The 20,586-nt window shown below is 52.1% G+C and overlaps 1 protein-coding gene across 1 annotated transcript in view; it reads right to left on the reverse strand.

Moving 5' to 3' along the window:
• The window catches only part of LOC148442264 (reticulon-2-like), an 80,747-nt gene extending 74,411 nt beyond the window's left edge, over positions 1-6,336 (reverse strand). The window contains exon 1 of the mRNA XM_088464111.1: positions 6,249-6,336. Within this exon, the coding sequence (XP_088320237.1) occupies positions 6,249-6,261 (13 nt within the window). The 5' untranslated portion in view covers positions 6,262-6,336. The remainder of the gene's footprint in view (positions 1-6,248) is intronic.
• Positions 6,337-20,586: the final 14,250 nt, after the last annotated feature.

Consider the following 20,586-nt stretch of genomic DNA (forward strand, 5'->3'; position numbering starts at 1 on the left):
CTTTTTTGGGGGGGTCCAGGATGGTTTCCACACTTTTTCATGCCCTTCTCACTAGTCACATGCAATAAAAAATAAACCACCCTCGCCGCGAGTAGCGAGAACAGGCATTTCTAATTGGATTGATCTTTTCTCAGGAGTGCGCATTTGTGTGAAGTTTGCGAGTTTCATAAAACAAACGCATTTATTCCATTATCTGATCTGTCGGTTAATACCGATAATCTTGGCCTGGGGTTCCGGATACGGAGCAGTGTGCGCACATTCCTGATAATCTGCCCATATCTCCTATGCTTTTTCCTGATTACCTCAAAAGGCGGGATGCATGGCCATGGCTCTGGCTGGACACACAGAAGGGGGGGGCTCTGGCTGGACACACAGAAGAAGGGGGGCTCTGGCTGGACACACAGAAGGGGGGGCTCTGGCTGGACATACAGAAGAAGGGGGCTCTGGCTGGACATACAGAAGAAGGGGGGCTCTGGCTGGACACACATAAGGGGGGGCTCTGGCTGGACACACATAAGGGGGGGGCTCTGGCTGGACACAGAAGAAGGGGGCTCTGGCTGGACACACAGAAGAAGGGGGGCTCTGGCTGGACACACATAAGGGGGGGCTCTGGCTGGACACACATAAGGGGGGGGCTCTGGCTGGACACACATAAGGGGGGCTCTGGCTGGACACACAGAAGAAGGGGGGGCTCTGGCTGGACACAGAAGAAGGGGGGGCTCTGGCTGGACACACAGAAGGGGGGCTCTGGCTGGACACACAGAAGGGGGGGGCTCTGGCTGGACACCCAGAAGAAGGGGGGCTCTGGCTGGACACACAGAAGGGGGGGGGCTCTGGCTGGACATACAGAAGAAGGGGGGCTCTGGCTGGACACACAGAAGAAAGGGGCTCTGGCTGGACATACAGAAGAAGGGGGGCTCTGGCTGGACACAGAAGAAGGGGGGGCTCTGGCTGGACACAGAAGGGGGGAGCTATGGCTGGACACAGAAGGGGGGGCTCTGGCTGGACACAGAAGAAGGGGAGGGCTCTGGCTGGACACATAAGAAGGGGGGGCTCTGGCTGGACACATAAGAAGGGGGGCTCTGGCTGGACACACAGAAGAAGGGGGGCTCTGGCTGGACACACAGAAGAAGGGGGGGCTCTGGCTGGACACACAGAAGGGGGGGCTCTGGCTGGACACACAGAAGGGGGGGCTCTGGCTGGACACAGAAGAAGGGGGAGCTCTGGCTGGACACAGAAGAAGGGGGGCTCTGGCTGGACACACAGAAGGGGGGGCTCTGGCTGGACACACAGAAGGGGAGGCTCTGGCTGGACACACAGAAGGGGAGGCTCTGGCTGGACACACAGAAGGGGGGGCTCTGGCTGGACACACAGAAGGGGGGGCTCTGGCTGGACACACAGAAGGGGGGCTCTGGCTGGACACACAGAAGAAGGGGGCTCTGGCTGGACACACAGAAGGGGGGGGCTCTGGCTGGACACACATAAGAAGGGGCTCTGGCTGGACACACATAAGAAGGGGGCTCTGGCTGGACACAGAAAAAGGGGAGCTCTGGCTGGACACACAGAAGAAGGGGAGCTCTGGCTGGACACACAGAAAAAGGGGAGGCTCTGGCTGGACACACATAAGAAGGGGGCTCTGGCTGGACACAGAAAAAGGGGAGCTCTGGCTGGACACACAGAAGAAGGGGAGCTCTGGCTGGACACACAGAAGAAGGGGAGCTCTGGCTGGACACACAGAAGAAGGGGAGCTCTGGCTGGACACACAGAAAAAGGGGAGGCTCTGGCTGGACACACATAAGAAGGGGGCTCTGGCTGGACACAGAAAAAGGGGAGCTCTGGCTGGACACACAGAAGAAGGGGAGCTCTGGCTGGACACACAGAAGAAGGGGAGCTCTGGCTGGACACACAGAAGAAGGGGAGCTCTGGCTGGACACACAGAAGAAGGGGGGGCTCTGGCTGGACACACAGAAGGGCTGGCTCTGGCTGGACACAGAAGGGGGGGCTCTGGCTGGACACAGAAGGGGGGGCTCTGGCTGGACACAGAAGGGGGGGGCTCTGGCTGGACACAGAAGAAGGGGAGCTCTGGCTGGACACACAGAAAAAGGGGAGGCTCTGGCTGGACACACATAAGGGGGGCTCTGGCTGGACACACAGAAGAAGGGGGGGCTCTGGCTGGACACAGAAGAAGGGGGGGCTCTGGCTGGACACACAGAAGGGGGGCTCTGGCTGGACACACAGAAGGGGGGGGCTCTGGCTGGACACCCAGAAGAAGGGGGGCTCTGGCTGGACACACAGAAGGGGGGGGGCTCTGGCTGGACATACAGAAGAAGGGGGGCTCTGGCTGGACACACAGAAGAAAGGGGCTCTGGCTGGACATACAGAAGAAGGGGGGCTCTGGCTGGACACAGAAGAAGGGGGGGCTCTGGCTGGACACAGAATGGGGGAGCTATGGCTGGACACAGAAGGGGGGGCTCTGGCTGGACACAGAAGAAGGGGAGGGCTCTGGCTGGACACATAAGAAGGGGGGGCTCTGGCTGGACACATAAGAAGGGGGGCTCTGGCTGGACACACAGAAGAAGGGGGGCTCTGGCTGGACACACAGAAGAAGGGGGGGCTCTGGCTGGACACACAGAAGGGGGGGCTCTGGCTGGACACACAGAAGGGGGGGCTCTGGCTGGACACAGAAGAAGGGGGAGCTCTGGCTGGACACAGAAGAAGGGGGGCTCTGGCTGGACACACAGAAGGGGGGGCTCTGGCTGGACACACAGAAGGGGAGGCTCTGGCTGGACACACAGAAGGGGGGGCTCTGGCTGGACACACAGAAGGGGGGGCTCTGGCTGGACACACAGAAGGGGGGGCTCTGGCTGGACACACAGAAGGGGGGCTCTGGCTGGACACACAGAAGAAGGGGGCTCTGGCTGGACACACAGAAGGGGGGGGCTCTGGCTGGACACACATAAGAAGGGGCTCTGGCTGGACACACATAAGAAGGGGGCTCTGGCTGGACACAGAAAAAGGGGAGCTCTGGCTGGACACACAGAAGAAGGGGAGCTCTGGCTGGACACACAGAAAAAGGGGAGGCTCTGGCTGGACACACATAAGAAGGGGGCTCTGGCTGGACACAGAAAAAGGGGAGCTCTGGCTGGACACACAGAAGAAGGGGAGCTCTGGCTGGACACACAGAAGAAGGGGAGCTCTGGCTGGACACACAGAAGAAGGGGAGCTCTGGCTGGACACACAGAAAAAGGGGAGGCTCTGGCTGGACACACATAAGAAGGGGGCTCTGGCTGGACACAGAAAAAGGGGAGCTCTGGCTGGACACACAGAAGAAGGGGAGCTCTGGCTGGACACACAGAAGAAGGGGAGCTCTGGCTGGACACACAGAAGAAGGGGAGCTCTGGCTGGATACACAGAAGAAGGGGAGCTCTGGCTGGACACACAGAAGAAGGGGGGGCTCTGGCTGGACACACAGAAGGGCTGGCTCTGGCTGGACACAGAAGGGGGGGCTCTGGCTGGACACAGAAGGGGGGGCTCTGGCTGGACACAGAAGGGGGGGGCTCTGGCTGGACACAGAAGGGGGGGCTCTGGCTGGATACAGAAGGAGGGGGCTCTGGCTGGATACAGAAGGAGGGGGCTCTGGCTGGACACAGAAGGAGGGGGCTCTGGCTGGACACAGAAGAAGGAGGGGCTCTGGCTGGACACATAAGAAGGGGGGGCTCTGGCTGGACACACATAAGAAGGGGGGCTCTGGCTGGACACACAGAAGAAGGAGGGGCTCTGGCTGGACACAGAAGGAGGGGGCTCTGGCTGGACACAGAAGGAGGGGCTCTGGCTGGACACATAAGAAGGGGGGGCTCTGGCTGGACACACATAAGAAGGGGGGCTCTGGCTGGACACACAGAAGAAGGAGGGGCTCTGGCTGGACACACAGAAGAAGGAGGGGCTCTGGCTGGACACACAGAAGAAGGAGGGGCTCTGGCTGGACACACAGAAGAAGTGGGGCTGGCTGGACACACATAAGAAGGGGGGCTGGCTGGACACACATAAGAAGGGGGGCTGGCTGGACACACATAAGAAGGGGGGCTGGCTGGACACACATAAGAAGGGGGGTTGGCTGGACACACAGAAGGGGGGCTGGCTGGACACGCAGAAGGGGGGCTGGCTGGACACGCAGAAGGGGGGCTGGCTGGACACGCAGAAGGGGGGCTGGCTGGACACACATAAAAGGGGGGCTCTGGCTTGATATTTATTGGCCACATTTTTTATTTGTAGGTAGCGGGGATAGGGGGGCCCTGCCAATTTTATCAGTCCCAGGCCCCGCACTTTCTGATGGCAGCCCTGTGCACGACGCATCGCGTACAGGATGTAATGCATCCTGCCGCTGTTCACATGCATGGCGCCGTTGGTAAAGCTGGTATAGATGAAGGAATGTGCAAAGGCAGGCAGGCCTACCCTTCCAGATTGCCTGGGAGCCTCCTGATTTTCCTAGCCCCCCAGAAAGGCAGGCAGGCCTCCCGACATTCCCCAACTCTCCCGACCTCCCCCCAGAATCCACTAGAAATCCCCACAGCGGGGGAGATGGTGACGCGATTCGCGCTGTATTGCGTCATCGTGGCCCCGCCCCCTGCTTCACAGTGCCAAATATAACGGCATTATGAAGAGGGGGCGGGGCCACGATGACGTGATTACGCTGCCCCAGGGGGCTGATTGTCAGCATGTATGCGCAAATGACTGCTCTCTATGGCGTCCTTCTGCGCATGCGCTGAATGACATGTGCCGCGGGGGTGCTGGGAGGGATCTGATGGATACCTCTATCAGCGCTCTGCGGACAGAAGCCCATAACCTTCTATAGGGGAACGCCATCAGGAAGATGGAAGTACCCACCACATCCAAACCCCAGAGTGCATCACATTCTGGGGTTTGGTGCATATGAGAAATGCGATCACACTGGCATTATTGGGGTGTGACTGGCATTATTGGGGTGTGACCGCATTTCTCCCCTGCCTGCATCCCGCCCATAGTGTGTAGTACAGATATCGGGACCGTCATTTTGCATAAAAATCGTCCCAGTTATTGCATAGTGGGCACAATTCAGCCCCACTCGTTAGATGCGTTGGCACGCCGCTGTCAGCAGCCTGAGTATGCAAATCCCGCGATCGTACGGCAAGGCATTAGCACGCCCACTATGTCATGGCGAGCGATCGCGGTGTGTATTTAGAAGCCCACCAGCCTGTCTTAAGACGCCCACTTTCCCTTAGTAAACATACGTCATCTGTATGTAACAATCGGTAACATCGGACCCATACACAGTACTTGTGGCTGACCAGACCCTACCGCAAACACTGCGAGTGCTGCTGCGTGTAATTCAGCCATGTGACGTGTACTATGACGCTGCCTGTTAATTATGCACGCCCATGAAACTGTGTTAGGACGTACAGACATGCCTGCGTTCGCACCCACTCCTCCGTTACCATCGACCACCCCCCGTCACCACCCACAAACGGCTCGTCCTGTCACTCAAGCTAGTCAGGTGTCTATGCACAAAGGGCGTTCGCTTCGTAATCGCATGGACTGGTTTGCGCACTGAGATGCGTACGCATGTGCACATTGCAAACATCGGCAGGCTACGTGCGAGCGCAGCCTAGCGAAAGGGTCTGAATCAGGCCCAGTGTGTACCTAGCTTAGGTGTCTTACTTGGAGTGCAGGTGATATGGGCTGCTCCATCATAGTAAGGGAGGGTTGCATGAGAATCCCAGTCATTATAGGTGCGCCCCCTACAGCCAGAAGATGACCTTACAGGTAATGGATCGCAATAACAGGGACCATAGAACAATATAGTGATGTTTAGTATAGAATTATACGAGTAGAAACTATAGGGATAGAAGATTCTAGTGGCTACTGTACATTTCCAGAGAAATCCAAGTCTATAGGAATAAAGAGGTAGAAATAAGAGGATTTGGCATTATACAAGGTGTTACTGCGTTATAGAGAGGATTAGGGGTGATGATCCCCAGATATACAGAATATTCCCCGTAACACAAGGAATCAGATAAATGTGCAATGTTCTCAGTTACACTGAGGGGTTATTTTAGGTCTCATTATATGAGTGACAGTCACATGTGTCCTCTCCTGTGTGCTCTCTCTCTTCCTCCCCTCTACCTCTCATTTCTCCCCATTTCCCCCTCTCTGTCTCTCCTGTGTCTCTCCTGTGCCTCTCCTGTGCCTCCCCTGTGCCTCCCCGCACTCACCTGCTTTCCTCATGGTGCCTCTGTCGGATAGCTGCCCCTGCTAAGGGTTTGGGGTGACTAAGAGGACTCTCAGCGAGCGGCTCCTGTGACACGGGGGGGGGGGGGGGGAGGCAGCTAATTATAGAGCCAGGGACAGCCCCCAGGAGAGGTATAATGTGCTGCTCTATCACCCCCCAGTCACACAGCTGACAAAACACAAGAGAACACATGACACACAGTATACGGGATAATGACTGTATAGGTTTTGCAGAAGTCCCTGAGTGACACTACAGATAAATCCTGGCAATGTCTATATAACGCCTCAAAATGTATATAGGGGCGTAACTAGGTATTTAATGGCCCCATAGCAAACGTTAGTAAGGGCCCCTATGTACCACCCAATGGTGATAAATGTATATAACACATGTAACTGTGACAAGGAAGATGGGCCCCCTCAGCGCTGTGCCCCCATACACCTGTGGTAGTTACACCCATGTCTCGCAGCATAGCATATATATGCCAGGATAATCTATACTGTATATGGTGCAGCATATTGCAGAGCTTCCCAAACTCTGCCATTACAGTCCAGGTTTTAAGGATATCCATGCTTGAGCCCAGATGGTTAATCAGATTTACTGAGGTACTAATTAAGGTCCTGATTCACTACGGATAACAACTGCGAATGGAATAGCATTTTCCTTACTCAGGAATTACTAACCTCGACGTACAGTATGAGGCCTCAGGCTGCGTATGGCATCACAGTGACTAATTTATGCACGCCCCTGTAACGGCGTCCGAACGCACTGGCACGCCTGCATTTCTCAGACCACCCCCCCATCACCACCCACAAACGGAACTTCCTGTCAGTCACTCTGCGATGCATACACAGGACGCAACAATCAGCCGATTGCGAGCGTATTAGCAACTACGATCCTAATTCACCTGTGCTCAAGCTTGGTTATCCTTAAAACCTGGGCTGTAATGGTGGAGTTTGAGCATAACATATATCTCTCTGCGAGGGTAATTTTTATATACAGGTTGAGTCTCCCATATCCGAAATGCTCGGGACAAGGAGCATTTCGGATTTTGGATAATTTCGGTTTTCAGAATACCTTGCAGGGGGGGTCCAGGAGATGTCACAGGAGGCCTGGCGTGTGCAGCGGAGGGGTCCGGCATGTGTCACAGGAGGCCTGGCGTGTGCAGCGGAGGGGTCCGGCATGTGTCACAGGAGGCCTGGCGTGTGCAGCGGAGGGATCCAGGAGATGTCACAGGAGGCCTGGCGTGTGCAGCGGAGGGGTCCGGCATGTGTCACAGGAGGCCTGGCGTGTGCAGCGGAGGGGTTCGGCATGTGTCACAGGAGGCCTGGCGTGTGCAGCGGAGGGATCCAGGAGATGTCACAGGAGGCCTGGCGTGTGCAGCGGAGGGGTCCGGCATGTGTCACAGGAGGCCTGGCGTGTGCAGCGGAGGGATCCAGGAGATGTCACAGGAGGCCTGGCGTGTGCAGCGGAGGGGTCCAGCGTGTGTCACAGGAGGCCTGGCGTGTGCAGCGGAGGGGTCCGGCGTGTGTCACAGGAGGCCTGGCGTGTGCAGCGGAGGCGTCCGGCATGTGTCACAGGAGGCCTGGCGTGTGCAGTGGAGGGGTCCGGCATGTGTCACAGGAGGCCTGGCGTGTGCAGCGGAGGGGTCCGGCATGTGTCACAGGAGGCCTGGCGTGTGCAGCAGGGGTGTCCGGTGGATGTCGCGAGTGATCCGGCAGGTGTCATGTGAGTCCTGGCATGGGCGGCGGGGGTGGGTACTGCAATAGGGTCCATCAGGTGTTGCGGGGGAGTCCGGCGGGTGTCACGAAGTGCCTGGCGTGCGCTGCAGTGGGGGGAGCACGCCCACGCCGATAGTGATTGGTCATTGATCTGTGACGTCATGACGTCACGGCTGCCAAAAAAAACTTCTGTTTTTGGAATATTTCGGTTAATAGAATTACGGATATGGGAGACTCAACCTGTATATTTTATATATGTTCCCTAAAGCCTCTGTGCCTCCCCAGCCTCATGCCTCCCCATCCCCCCCTTCAATTTCCACTGGGTCCCTCCTCCCCACCGTGTCTCTCATTGGTATCCACCTCTCCCTGCAATGGTGGTGGGACTGGGAACATGGGGGGGGGGGCTCTGCAAGAACTGGGGGTCAGGGGTGCTGCACGTTGGGTTGGATGGATTCTGCAAATAGGGGGGAGGGGCGCAATATATATTTTAGAACAGCGGTTCAAAAACGCTGTCCTTAAAGGCACTCAGTCCTGGTTTTCAGGATATCCATGCTTAAGCACAGGTGACTAAATTAGTACCTCAGTGAGTCTGATTATATCATCTGTGCACAAGCAGGGATATTCTTAATACCTGGAGGAATGCTGGGAGATGGATACGCCACGACACAGCATTTTTGCCAGCGATGTCCCGGATCGCGATTACATCATTGCGATCACGATGCAAAAAATATTGTTATTTTCTGGATAAAATTGCAATTTATTTTATAAATATGGCCCCATATGAGATCATCTAAATATTAATATGTAATGTTCCATGTGCGTAACAATGAGACCCAGTGGTCAGACACAGCCCTTGTATTGTGCCCAGTGAATGGCTGGCAGGTCACACTCTGCCCATGATACCCAGTCGCTGGGCCGGAGCTCAGGGGTGGCAGATTCTTCTCATTCTCTTCTCTACAAAGGGTTTAGGACAAATCTTCCTGAGCTTATTGTGATACATGATAAATCCTCAGAACGAGCTGCTAAACCTGGAATTCCTGCTCTCTGCGCTCCGATCATCTGTCCCCATCACACAGAGATGACGAGGACACGTCCCCCCGGGGATATCATCCATATTACAAGCATTTGCTGGGTGCGCCATTCACACATTCGCTGCTTAGCCCCATATCTGGATAATATTGTTTCCAAAAACTGCTCAGAAACGAAGTTATGTGATGACTGAATTAGGGAAAGAAAATCTATTTATAACTTATCCAACACGATTTTATAAAAAAATATATATATTACATTTTGGAACACAGGATACCATAATAATAGCAATATTCTGCATTAAACACTTAACTATTTTAGCATCCATAGTCGGCTGATTTGTATCGATATTCCTGATCGTTAAGGGATCGTCGTAATCAAAAGGAAACACGGAATCATAAATAATATTAATATTGATTTAAATATAAAAATCTATATCCTTGATTTGTCAGAAAATCGTTAATCAGAAGTTCCAACTCGTGGCTTTACCTTTCCCTGGGGGTCTGCCCAATCAGCAGTGATCCACTCCCCCTATTGACTAACCCTAACCCTCCCCCTAGTGACTGACCCTGACCCTCCCCCTAGTGAGGTGTCAGCCTATGACTGCCCATGTAGACACCGCAGATCTTCCGTCTCTGTACCACTGGTCGCAGATCAGAAAACTTCCAAGTAACCCTATGATCAGACAGAATGGTTGCGGGAACGTAGAAGGCGGAGCTATTTTGACCGCATACGGGATCACAGTCGCAGGCAGACGCCCTGAACATGGTCGCGTTACACCTGCATTTCAGTCACCACCTCACTGTTGCCAACCACAAACGGCTGCTGCCCATCAATCACTTTGAAAATAAAACCGCACTGCGAGCGACAAAGATGACGCCTGCGACATGTGACTCCGACACCTGCACAGCCCACCGATCATCGCTCAACCTCCGACATGTGACGCCGACACCTGCACAGGCCACCGATCATCGCTCAGCTGTGTAACTGTAACGTTCGGGCTATGGTGGTTCTCTGTAGGATCATTAGAAGACTTGGACCCAGGTTGAGAAAGGAATCGGAGACGAGGGGCCTGGATATATGTCTTACTCATCCACATGTACCGGATGTTGGCGAGACCTGCCCAAAGGCGCGGAGTCTAACTTACTGGGAGGTGTTCACCAGTGACCCCGCCAAGCGGGATTTGGGTTTAAACTAGGGGTGAGCGGGTTCGGATTTCTGAAATCCGAACCCCCCCGAGCCCCCCCGATCCGAGTCCGATCCGAGTCAGGCTCGACTTTTCCCGCCTGACTCGGATCTGACATCGAGGCAAAACGTCATCATCCCGCCTTCCGAGTCTCGCGGGTTTTGGATCCTATATAAGGTACCCGCGTCGGCGCCATTTTCTCACTCGGCTGTGGACAGTGAAGAGGGAGGGTGGGAGTTAGTGCTGTGTAGTGTAGTGCTGCTGTTGTCCACTACTTCAAAGTCCATAGGGGCTGGCTGTGTTGTGCTGTGCTGCTGTTGTTAATAGGGGCTGTGTCCACTACTTCAAAGTCCATAGGGGCTGGCTGGACTGTGTTGTGCAGTCAGTTCCAAAGTCCTGTGCAGTGTCCCAGTCCTAAAGGGGTGCTGTAGTGTTGTCCAGGGGGTGCTCTGTCCATCAGGGGTGCTCCCCCCAAGTGCTAAAAAAATAATATATTTTCTGTGTTTGTGAATTGTGTGCGCAGTAGCCGCACGTGCATCAACAAAGTAGTGCCAAGCGTGCGCCTGTGTCATAAGTAAAGGGCCGGCTGGCTTGACCGTTAAGGGTGCTGTAACCCCCGAAAGTACACTCCAGTCCAAACCAAAAAAAAAATTATTTTCTGTGTTTGTGAATTGTGTGCGCAGTAGCCGCACGTGCATCAACAAAGTAGTGCCAAGCGTGCGCCTGTGTCATAAGTAAAGGGCCGGCTGGCTTGACCGTTAAAGGGTGCTGTAACCCCCGAAAGTACACTCCAGTCCAAACCAAAAAAAAATTATTTTCTGTGTTTGTTAATTGTGTGCGCAGTAGCCGCACGTGCATCAACAAAGTAGTGCCAAGCGTGCGCCTGTGTCATAAGTAAAGGGCCGGCTGGCTTGACCGTTAAGGGTGCTGTAACCCCCGAAAGTACACTCCAGTCCAAACCTAAAAAAAAATTATTTTCTGTGTTTGTGAATTGTGTGCGCAGTAGCCGCACGTGCATCAACAAAGTAGTGCCAAGAGTGCCCCTGTGTCATAAGTAAAGGGCCGGCTGGCTTGACCGTTAAAGGGTGCTGTAACCCCCGAAAGTACACTCCAGTCCAAACCAAAAAAAAATTATTTTCTGTGTTTGTGAATTGTGTGCGCAGTAGCCGCACGTGCATCAACAAAGTAGTGCCAAGCGTGCGCCTGTGTCATAAGTAAAGGGCCGGCTGGCTTGACCGTTAAAGGGTGCTGTAACCCCTGAAAGTACACTCCAGTCCAAACCAAAAAAAAATTATTTTCTGTGTTTGTGAATTGTGTGCGCAGTAGCCGCACGTGCATCAACAAAGTAGTGTCAAGCGTTCGCCTGTGTCATAAGTAAAGGGCCGGCTGGCTTGACCGTTAAGGGTGCTGTAACCCCCGAAAGTACACTCCAGTCCAAACCAAAAAAAAAATTATTTTCTGTGTTTGTGAATTGTGTGCGCAGTAGCCGCACGTGCATCAACAAAGTAGTGCCAAGCGTGCGCCTGTGTCATAAGTAAAGGGCCGGCTGGCTTGACCGTTAAGGGTGCTGTAACCCCCGAAAGTACACTCCAGTCCAAACCAAAAAAAAAATTATTTTCTGTGTTTGTGAATTGTGTGCGCAGTAGCCGCACGTGCATCAACAAAGTAGTGCCAAGCGTGCGCCTGTGTCATAAGTAAAGGGCCGGCTGGCTTGACCGTTAAGGGTGCTGTAACCCCCGAAAGTACACTCCAGTCCAAACCAAAAAAAAAATTATTTTCTGTGTTTGTGAATTGTGTGCGCAGTAGCCGCACGTGCATCAACAAAGTAGTGCCAAGCGTGCGCCTGTGTCATAAGTAAAGGGCCGGCTGGCTTGACCGTTAAGGGTGCTGTAACCCCCGAAAGTACACTCCAGTCCAAACCAAAAAAAAAATTATTTTCTGTGTTTGTGAATTGTGTGCGCAGTAGCCGCACGTGCATCAACAAAGTAGTGCCAAGCGTGCGCCTGTGTCATAAGTAAAGGGCCGGCTGGCTTGACCGTTAAGGGTGCTGTAACCCCCGAAAGTACACTCCAGTCCAAACCTAAAAAAAAATTATTTTCTGTGTTTGTGAATTGTGTGCGCAGTAGCCGCACGTGCATCAACAAAGTAGTGCCAAGCGTGCGCCTGTGTCATAAGTAAAGGGCCGGCTGGCTTGACCGTTAAAGGGTGCTGTAACCCCCGAAAGTACACTCCAGTCCAAACCAAAAAAAAATTATTTTCTGTGTTTGTGAATTGTGTGCGCAGTAGCCGCACGTGCATCAACAAAGTAGTGCCAAGCGTGCGCCTGTGTCATAAGTAAAGGGCCGGCTGGCTTGACCGTTAAAGGGTGCTGTAACCCCCAAAGTACACTCCAGTCCAAACCAAAAAAAAATTATTTTCTGTGTTTGTGAATTGTGTGCGCAGTAGCCGCACGTGCATCAACAAAGTAGTGCCAAGAGTGCGCCTGTGTCATAAGTAAAGGGCCGGCTGGCTTGACCGTTAAAGGGTGCTGTAACCCACAAAGTACACTCCAGTCCGAACCAAAAAAAAATTTATTTTCTGTGTTTAGCCGCACGTATATATCAAATCGATATAACATAAATGGAGGACCAAACTTTCTCCGATAAAAATAAAATAGAGAAAGATCAAGAACCACTTCCTCCTAGTGCTGAAGCTGCTGCCACTAGTCATGACATAGACGATAACATGCCATCAACGTCGTCTGCCAAGGCCGATGCCCAATGTCATAGTAGAGGGCACATACAATCCCAAATGGCAAAGTTCAGGAAAATGACCTTGAAAAAGACATTTAAATCAGCTGAAGAGAAACGTAAACTTGCCAATATGCCATTTACGACACGGAGTGGCAAGGAACGGCTAAGGTCGATCCCTAGTATGTTCATGACTAGTGGTTCAGCTTCACATGACGATGGAAGCACTCCTCCCACTAAAAAAATCAAAAGAGTTAAGCTGGCAAAAGCACAGCGAAGAACTGTGCTTTCTAAGAAGATATCACAAATCCCCAAAGAGAGTCCAAGTGTGGTGGTGGTTGCGATGCCTGACCTTCCCAGCACTGGACGGGAAGAGGTGGCTCTTTCCACCATTTGCACGCCCCCTGCAAGTGCTGAAAGGAGCACCCACAGTCCACTTGCTGATATGCAAATTGAAGATGTCACTGTTGAAGTACAACAGGATGAGGATACTGGTGTAGCTGGCGCTGAGGAGGAAGTTGGCGAGGAGGATTCTGATGGTGATGTGGTTTGTTTAAATCAGGCTCCGGGGGAGACAGTTGTTGTCCGTGGGATGAAAAAGCCCATCACGGTCATGCCTGGGCAGAAGACCAAACATTCCACCTCTTTGGTCTGGCAATATTTCTATCCAAATCCGGACAACAACTGTCTTGCCATATGTACCATATGTAAAGGTGAAATAAGTAGGGGTAGGGACGTCAACCACCTAGGAACATCCTCCCTTATACGGCACCTGCAGCGCGTTCATAAAAAGTTACTGTCAAGTTCAGAAACTTTGGCTCAGACCGTAAGCAGTCCAGGGACACCTAAATCCCGTTGTCCTGTTGTATCCAAGCGCCTGCAAACCACACCGTCAACTCCCTCCTCGTCAATTTCCTCCTTAGTCAGGATCGGAAGTAGTCCTGCAGGCCATATCACTGGCATGACTGACTCTCCTATCCGGGATTCCTCCGGAGGATCCTGCATTGCTACGCCTACTGCTGCCGCTGCTGCTGTTGCTGCTGCTGCTGGGAGTCGTTCATCATCCCAGAGAGGAAGTAGGAACACCACTACTTTTACTAAACAATTGACCCTCCAACAGTCCTTAGCGAGGAGGATGAAGTACGACAGCAGTCATCCTGAAGCAAAACGTATAACTGAGGCCTTGACTGCTATGTTGGTGTTAGACGTGCGTCTGGTATCCGCCATTAGTGCAGTGGGACTTAGACAATTGATGGAGGTAGTGTGTCCCCGGTTCCAAATCCCGTCTAGATTCCACTTCACTAGGCAGGCGATACCGAGACTGTACAGAAACGTCAGAAAAAGTGTCCTCAGTGTCCTGAAAAATGCCGTTGTACACAATGTCCACTTAACCACGGACATGTGGACAAGTGGAACAGGGCAGACTAAGGACTATATGACTGTGACAGCCCACTGGGTAGATGTATCACCTTACGCAGCAACAGCAGCAGCGTCACCAGTAGCAGCATCTCAGAAACGCCAGCTCGTTACAAGGCAGGCTACGCTGTGTATCACCGGTTTCAGTAAGAGGCACACCGCCGACAACCTCTTAGAGAAACTGAGGGAAATCATCGCCCAGTGGCTTACCCCACTTAGACTCTCCTGGGGATTTGTGATATCTGACAACGCCACCAATATTGTGCGGGCATTACATCTGGGCAAATTCCAGCACGTCCCATGTTTTGCTCACACAATAAACTTGGTGGTGCAGAATTTTCTGAAAAGCGACAGGGGCGTGCAGGAGACGCTTTGGGTGGCCCGAAAAATTTCTGGCCACTTTCGCCATTCAGCGACTGCGTGCCGAAGACTGGAGCGCCAGCAAACACTCTTGAACCTGCCCCGCCATCACCTGAAGCAAGAGGTTGTGACGCGGTGGAACTCAACCCTCTATATGCTTCAGAGGATGGAGGAGCAGCAAAAGGCCATACAAGCCTATACATCCACCTATGACATAGGCAAAGGAGGGGGTATGCACCTGACTCAAGCGCAGTGGAGAATGATTTCCGTGTTGTGCAAGGTTCTTCAGCCCTTCGAACTTGCCACACGTGAAGTCAGTTCAGACACTGCCAGCTTGAGTCAGGTCATTCCCCTCATCAGGCTTTTGCAGAAGCAGCTGGAGAAAGTGAAGGAGGAGCTAAGACGGAGCGATTCCGCTCGGCATGTGGGACTTGTGGATGAAGCCCTTCATTCGCTTTGCCAGGATTCCAGGGTGGTCAATCTGTTGAAATCAGACCACTACATTTTGGCCACCGTGCTCGATCCTAGGTTTAAAGCCTATGTGGTGTCTCTCTTTCCGGCCGACACAAGCCTGCAGAGGTGCAAAGACCTGCTGGTGAACACACTGTCAGCTGAAGCGGAACGTGACACGTCAACGGCTCCTTCTTCATTTTCTCCCGCAACTGGGGCTGCCAGGAAAAAACTTAGGTATCCTAAGCAACCCGCTGGCGGTGATGCAGGGCAGGCAGGACCAAGTTTGGACATCTGGTCCGGACTGAAGGACCTGGCAACAATTTCTGACATGTCTACTGTCACTGCATATGATACTGTCACCATTGACAGAATGGTGGAGGATTACATCGGTGACAGCATCCAAGTAGGCATGTCAGACAGTCCATACCTGTACTGGCAGGAAAAAGAGGCAATTTGGAGGCCCCTGTACAAACTGGCTCTATTTTACCTGAGTTGCCCCCCCTCCAGTGTGTACTCCGAAAGAGTGTTTAGTGCAGCCGGGAACCTTGTCAGCGAAAGGCGTAGGAGGTTGCTTCCACAGAATGTGGAGAAGATGATGTTCATCAAAATGAATTATCAGCTCTTCCAGGGAGACCAGCCTCCAGAAGGTACAGAGGGACCTGTGGTGGTGGATTCAAGTGGGGACGAGTTAATACTTTGTGAGGATGAGGATGTACACACTGAAGAGGGTGAGGAATCGGTGGATGAGGAGGATGAGGATGACATCTTGCCTCCGTAGAGCCAGTTTGTGCAGGGACACATTAATTGCCAGCTTGTTTTGTGGGGGCCCAAACGAACCAATCATTTCAGCCACAGTTGTGTGGCAGACCCTGGCGCTGAAATGATTGATTTGTTAAAGTGTGCATGTCCTGTTTATACAACATAAGGGTGGGTGGGAGGGCCCAAGGACAATTCCATCTTGCACCTCTTTTTTTCTTTGCATTATGTACAGTTTGGGGCCTAGTTTTTCTAACTGCCATCCTGTCTGCCACTGCAGTGTCACTCCTAGATGGGTCACGTGTTTGTGCCGCCCACTCGTGTCGCTTAGCATAGTCATCCAGCTACCTCGGTGCAACCTTTTGGACATAAAAACACTATTGTGAGGTGTGAGGTGTTCAGAATAGACTGGAAATGAGTGGAAATTAAGGTTATTGAGGTTAATAATAGCATAGGAGCAGAAAAACCTACAAATTCTGTGATTTTAGCTGTTTTTATGCTTTTTTTCAAAAAAATACAGATCCAAAACACAAAACCCAGAACCCAAAACACGGAAGGGTGGTTTTGGCAAAACCAATCCAGATCCAAAACACGAAGAAAGATCCAGATCCAAAACCAAAACACAAAACACGAAAAGTGGCCGGTGCACACCCCTAGTTTAAACTGCACCCAGCAAGGAGGTCGCGGCCCTTTAGTCAGGTACAAGTGGGAACTGGAAGATCACTGTCACAGGGAGAGCACAGGAGAAGGATACTGGAAGTTGTGCACTTGGGTGATGCACTGTGTACACACTCCGTTCATCCAGACGCAGGCTGGCACAAGAGACTGGCACTAGGAGATTGTACTTGGAAAATGTACTGAGCACACACACTGACTTCAGATGCAGAACTGGCACAGGAGGATGGCACTAGGAGATTGTACTCGGGTAACGTACGGAGGGCCTGATTCAGAGCCAGACGCTATTTGCGGATGCTCCTACAGAAAAAGGGTCCGGCTATTTAAATTGAGCGCTCGCTCTTTGCGGTCTGTTGACGTCTCTATGTCTGAGCGAGCGAACGAAATATGCGCTCGCTATTTTGTAAAGACACCCCCTGGCCGTTCGCATCCTACGTCATCTCCGCTATTTATTTGATTAATCGAGTACATCGAAAGGCGTATGAACTGCTCGCTATTCTTGTGGTTGGATTTTCCTACCGCAATCATGAGAGCAGTTCAGGCTAAAAGACAACCAAGTGACGTGGTCGATGACGCTGCTTTGTTAATTATGCACACCCTTAAAACGCCCGTTTTGACCGTTTGGCACGCCTGCGTCCGGATCTCCACTCCCCGTTTTCAAGCACCTTCCCCTGTTACCACCCACAAACGCCTCATTCTGTCACTCAAATTAGCAGGCATTCGCTATTTTGCAAGCACACAATTTCCGACCGCACTGACTGGTTGGCGCATGCGCATAACAACCCATACGCATGCGCAGATGTGCGAACATCGCTCGGAGCTTACGAGCGGCTCTGAATCAGGCCCAGAGTACACACACACTGAGGGTAAACACTAGGAGAGTATCGCTGGAAGAAAGGTGCTTGGAACCTGGAACGCTGCAGCAGCTAGTATACACTGGAAGTAACGACGTTGTACAGGCAACTTCCTGTTGTCTGGAACTCGGCTAAATACCCTCAGGTAACATTCCATTGGAGGATAGTGTCAGCTGACAGCAACCTATGCTACCGTTGGGTAAAGGGCTAATCATGTGATGTAGACTGTCATGGCTGCGTCCATGATGGTAACTGCAGGAAATAAATCATGGAGCGAGCACATGGATGTCCTACCAGACCCCAGGTATAATCCTCAGCGCGTCACTCGCCGTCGCACCTGGTGTCTGACCGCTTGGAAGGTGAGGGGAAGCCGGCACAGGCCGCAACCTGACAGTAACCATCGGCATTGCATCCATCACTGTATAAGGCCCTGTGTCCAGACATTTTTAGCTTTGGGTACACATTGTCCCTACCTTTCCTCTGTTCGGGGCGGTGCGCAAAAAAACAGGCAAATTTCCTCTGAAATCAAACTGAATGGTATATGTAATGTGACGTGTTCACCGTGTTACCGCAACTCGCACCCTAAAAGTGGGCGTTTCTGTCCTGTCACTTCCATAAACTCCCAGACAGGCGTCCGCCAATAGGCGCTGCTGTGTGTGACTCAGTATCAGCCCCTATACGAGGACAGTCACGCTATATTATAATATATATATATATATATATATACACATATACATATATATACACATACACACACATACACACATATACATATTGTGATAGGATCACTGGTAAAGTGGTCTGTGGCAGGTACATTTGTCCCAGATTCCTGTCTTTTGTGTTTTAAACCCCCAGGAGAAAGTCTGCAGTGTAGCAGGCTTGAGTTTCGGCTTTTTTTTCCCCCGGCTGGTAAACTTTGTAATTGACCTGCCCCACTCTTTCTAAGATTTCAAAGGGCCCTTGCCATTTAGCCAAAAGTTTATTTTCCACAGTGGGAACCAATACTAACACTATGTCCCCAGGAGCAAAGCTGCGTAACCGAGCATTGCGGTTGTATACCCTCTGCTGTGCCTGTTGAGCCTGTTCCAGGTGCTCTCTCACTATCGGCACCACAGCAATTCTCTCCTGCATTTGAGAAACATACTCAATCACCGTTTTGTAAGGACTAGACTGCCCCTCCCATGTCTCTTTGGCAATGTCTAGTAACCCCCTTGGGTGTCTCCCATACAACAAGTCGAAGGGTGAAAACCCGGTGGAGGACTGCGGAACTTCTCTTATTGCCAACAATAAATACGGCAATAAGTAATCCCAATCCCTACCATCCTTGTCGACCACTTTCCTAAGCATGTGTTTTAACGTCTTGTTAAACCTCTCGACCAGCCCATCGGTTTGGGGGTGATAAACCGAAGTTCTTAACTGTTCGATTTTGAACAGGCGGCATAACTCTTTCATGACTTCGGACATAAACGGTGTACCCTGGTCAGTTAGTATCTCCTTGGGTATACCCAGCCTGCTAAAGACATGAACTAGCTCTCTGGCAATGGTCTTGGTTGATTTATTGCGCAACGGGATCGCTTCCGGGTACCTGGTAGCGTAATCCATTATGATCAGAATATACTGGTGTCCCCTGGCAGACTTCATTAAGGGTCCAACCAAATCCATCGCTATTCTTTCAAACGGCACCTCTATGATAGGCAATGGAACTAGTGGACCCTTAAAATGTGGCCTGGGAGCATGATACTGACACTCAGGGCAGGATGCGCAAAAGTCAGATACCTCTTTATAAAGTCCGGGCCAGAAAAACCTCTGCATTATTCGCTCAGTGGTTTTCTCTACCCCTAGATGGCCTGCCGTTATATGACCATGGGCCAGATCCAACACTGTTCTTCTGTAGGCTTTGGGAACTATTAGTTGTTCCACAACATCTTCCCCCTTCTTAGTCACCTGATATAACAAATCCTGAACACATTGCCATGTGGGGATAGGACAAAGGACTATCGGGGTCTATGGGTTTACCATCAGCTACTTTTACATTCTCCCTGGCTTTTACCAAAGTAGGGTCATTCAACTGCTCCACGGCAAAGACCTCTCTTCTGACCTCTAAATCAGGCAGACGATCACCTGGCCCAACAACACTTCCCACCTCAATGTGAGGCACATCAGTTGGCGAGCCACCGTCACGTTCCGCATTCTCTAGTTTGCCAACCATAGTAGAAAAAGGGAATAACTGACTTAGAAGAAACTCCCTCCTCCACTACATTGACAACCTTCTCAAATGGATCGGGGTTGTTCACCTCTGGAACAAAACGGCTTTCCCACAATTTCCGGAAGTGAGCAAAGTCTCTCCCCAATATTGCATCGTACATCAGACCATGCACCAAACCCACAGAAACTATAGCAGAACCACATGGTGTCTCGATGTTCACCTCGGCAGTAACATAATATCGAGTATCCCCATGTATGCAGGTCACACCAACAGTTTTCCCTGTATGCCTCAAGGGGTTCACCAGCTCAGCTTTTATAAGTGTCACCAAGCTACCAGGGTCTAACAGTGCCTCTACTCGGTTGCCATCTACAGTGAGTACACACATGTGCTTATCAGTCTCAGCCTGCCGGTCAGCCGTACAGGCTGTCTGTGAAAAGAAAGACCCCCTGCGGTAGACATGAGCAGTATCACATTGCATAGGTTCAGTTGTAAGTGAACAATTAGCGGCAATATGGCCAAAGCCACCACATCGGAAACACTGAGTCATATTAATGTCTAGTCGTTTACGGGGCAAGAACCTTCCTGGCCTGGCAGGCCTGTCTCCAGGTTCTACACCCTCAGTCTTAGGTACATTCCACCGCCCAGCACCCTTCTCCCCTGGAACAGTCTTACCAGTGTCTCTGGGAGTTCACCGGTGCGCCATCGGGGCTCGGGGGGGCATACTCATCAGCTCCTCAGCCGACACGTACCTCTCCACCAGCTCGACCAACTGGTCCGCGGACTTAGGGTCTGCATGGCTCACCCACTTGCGCAGAGTCACAGGTAATGATCGCAGGTACCGGTCCATCACGAACCTTTCCACGATCTGTGGTCCGGTCAGCGTCTCGGGCTGTAGCCATTTTGAGGACAGATGGACGAGGTCATGCATCTGTGAACGTG

The sequence above is a fragment of the Taudactylus pleione genome, unplaced genomic scaffold (assembly GCF_031769625.1).
Source record: "Taudactylus pleione unplaced genomic scaffold, aTauple2 ptg001588l, whole genome shotgun sequence".
Lineage (NCBI taxonomy): Eukaryota > Metazoa > Chordata > Amphibia > Anura > Myobatrachidae > Taudactylus > Taudactylus pleione.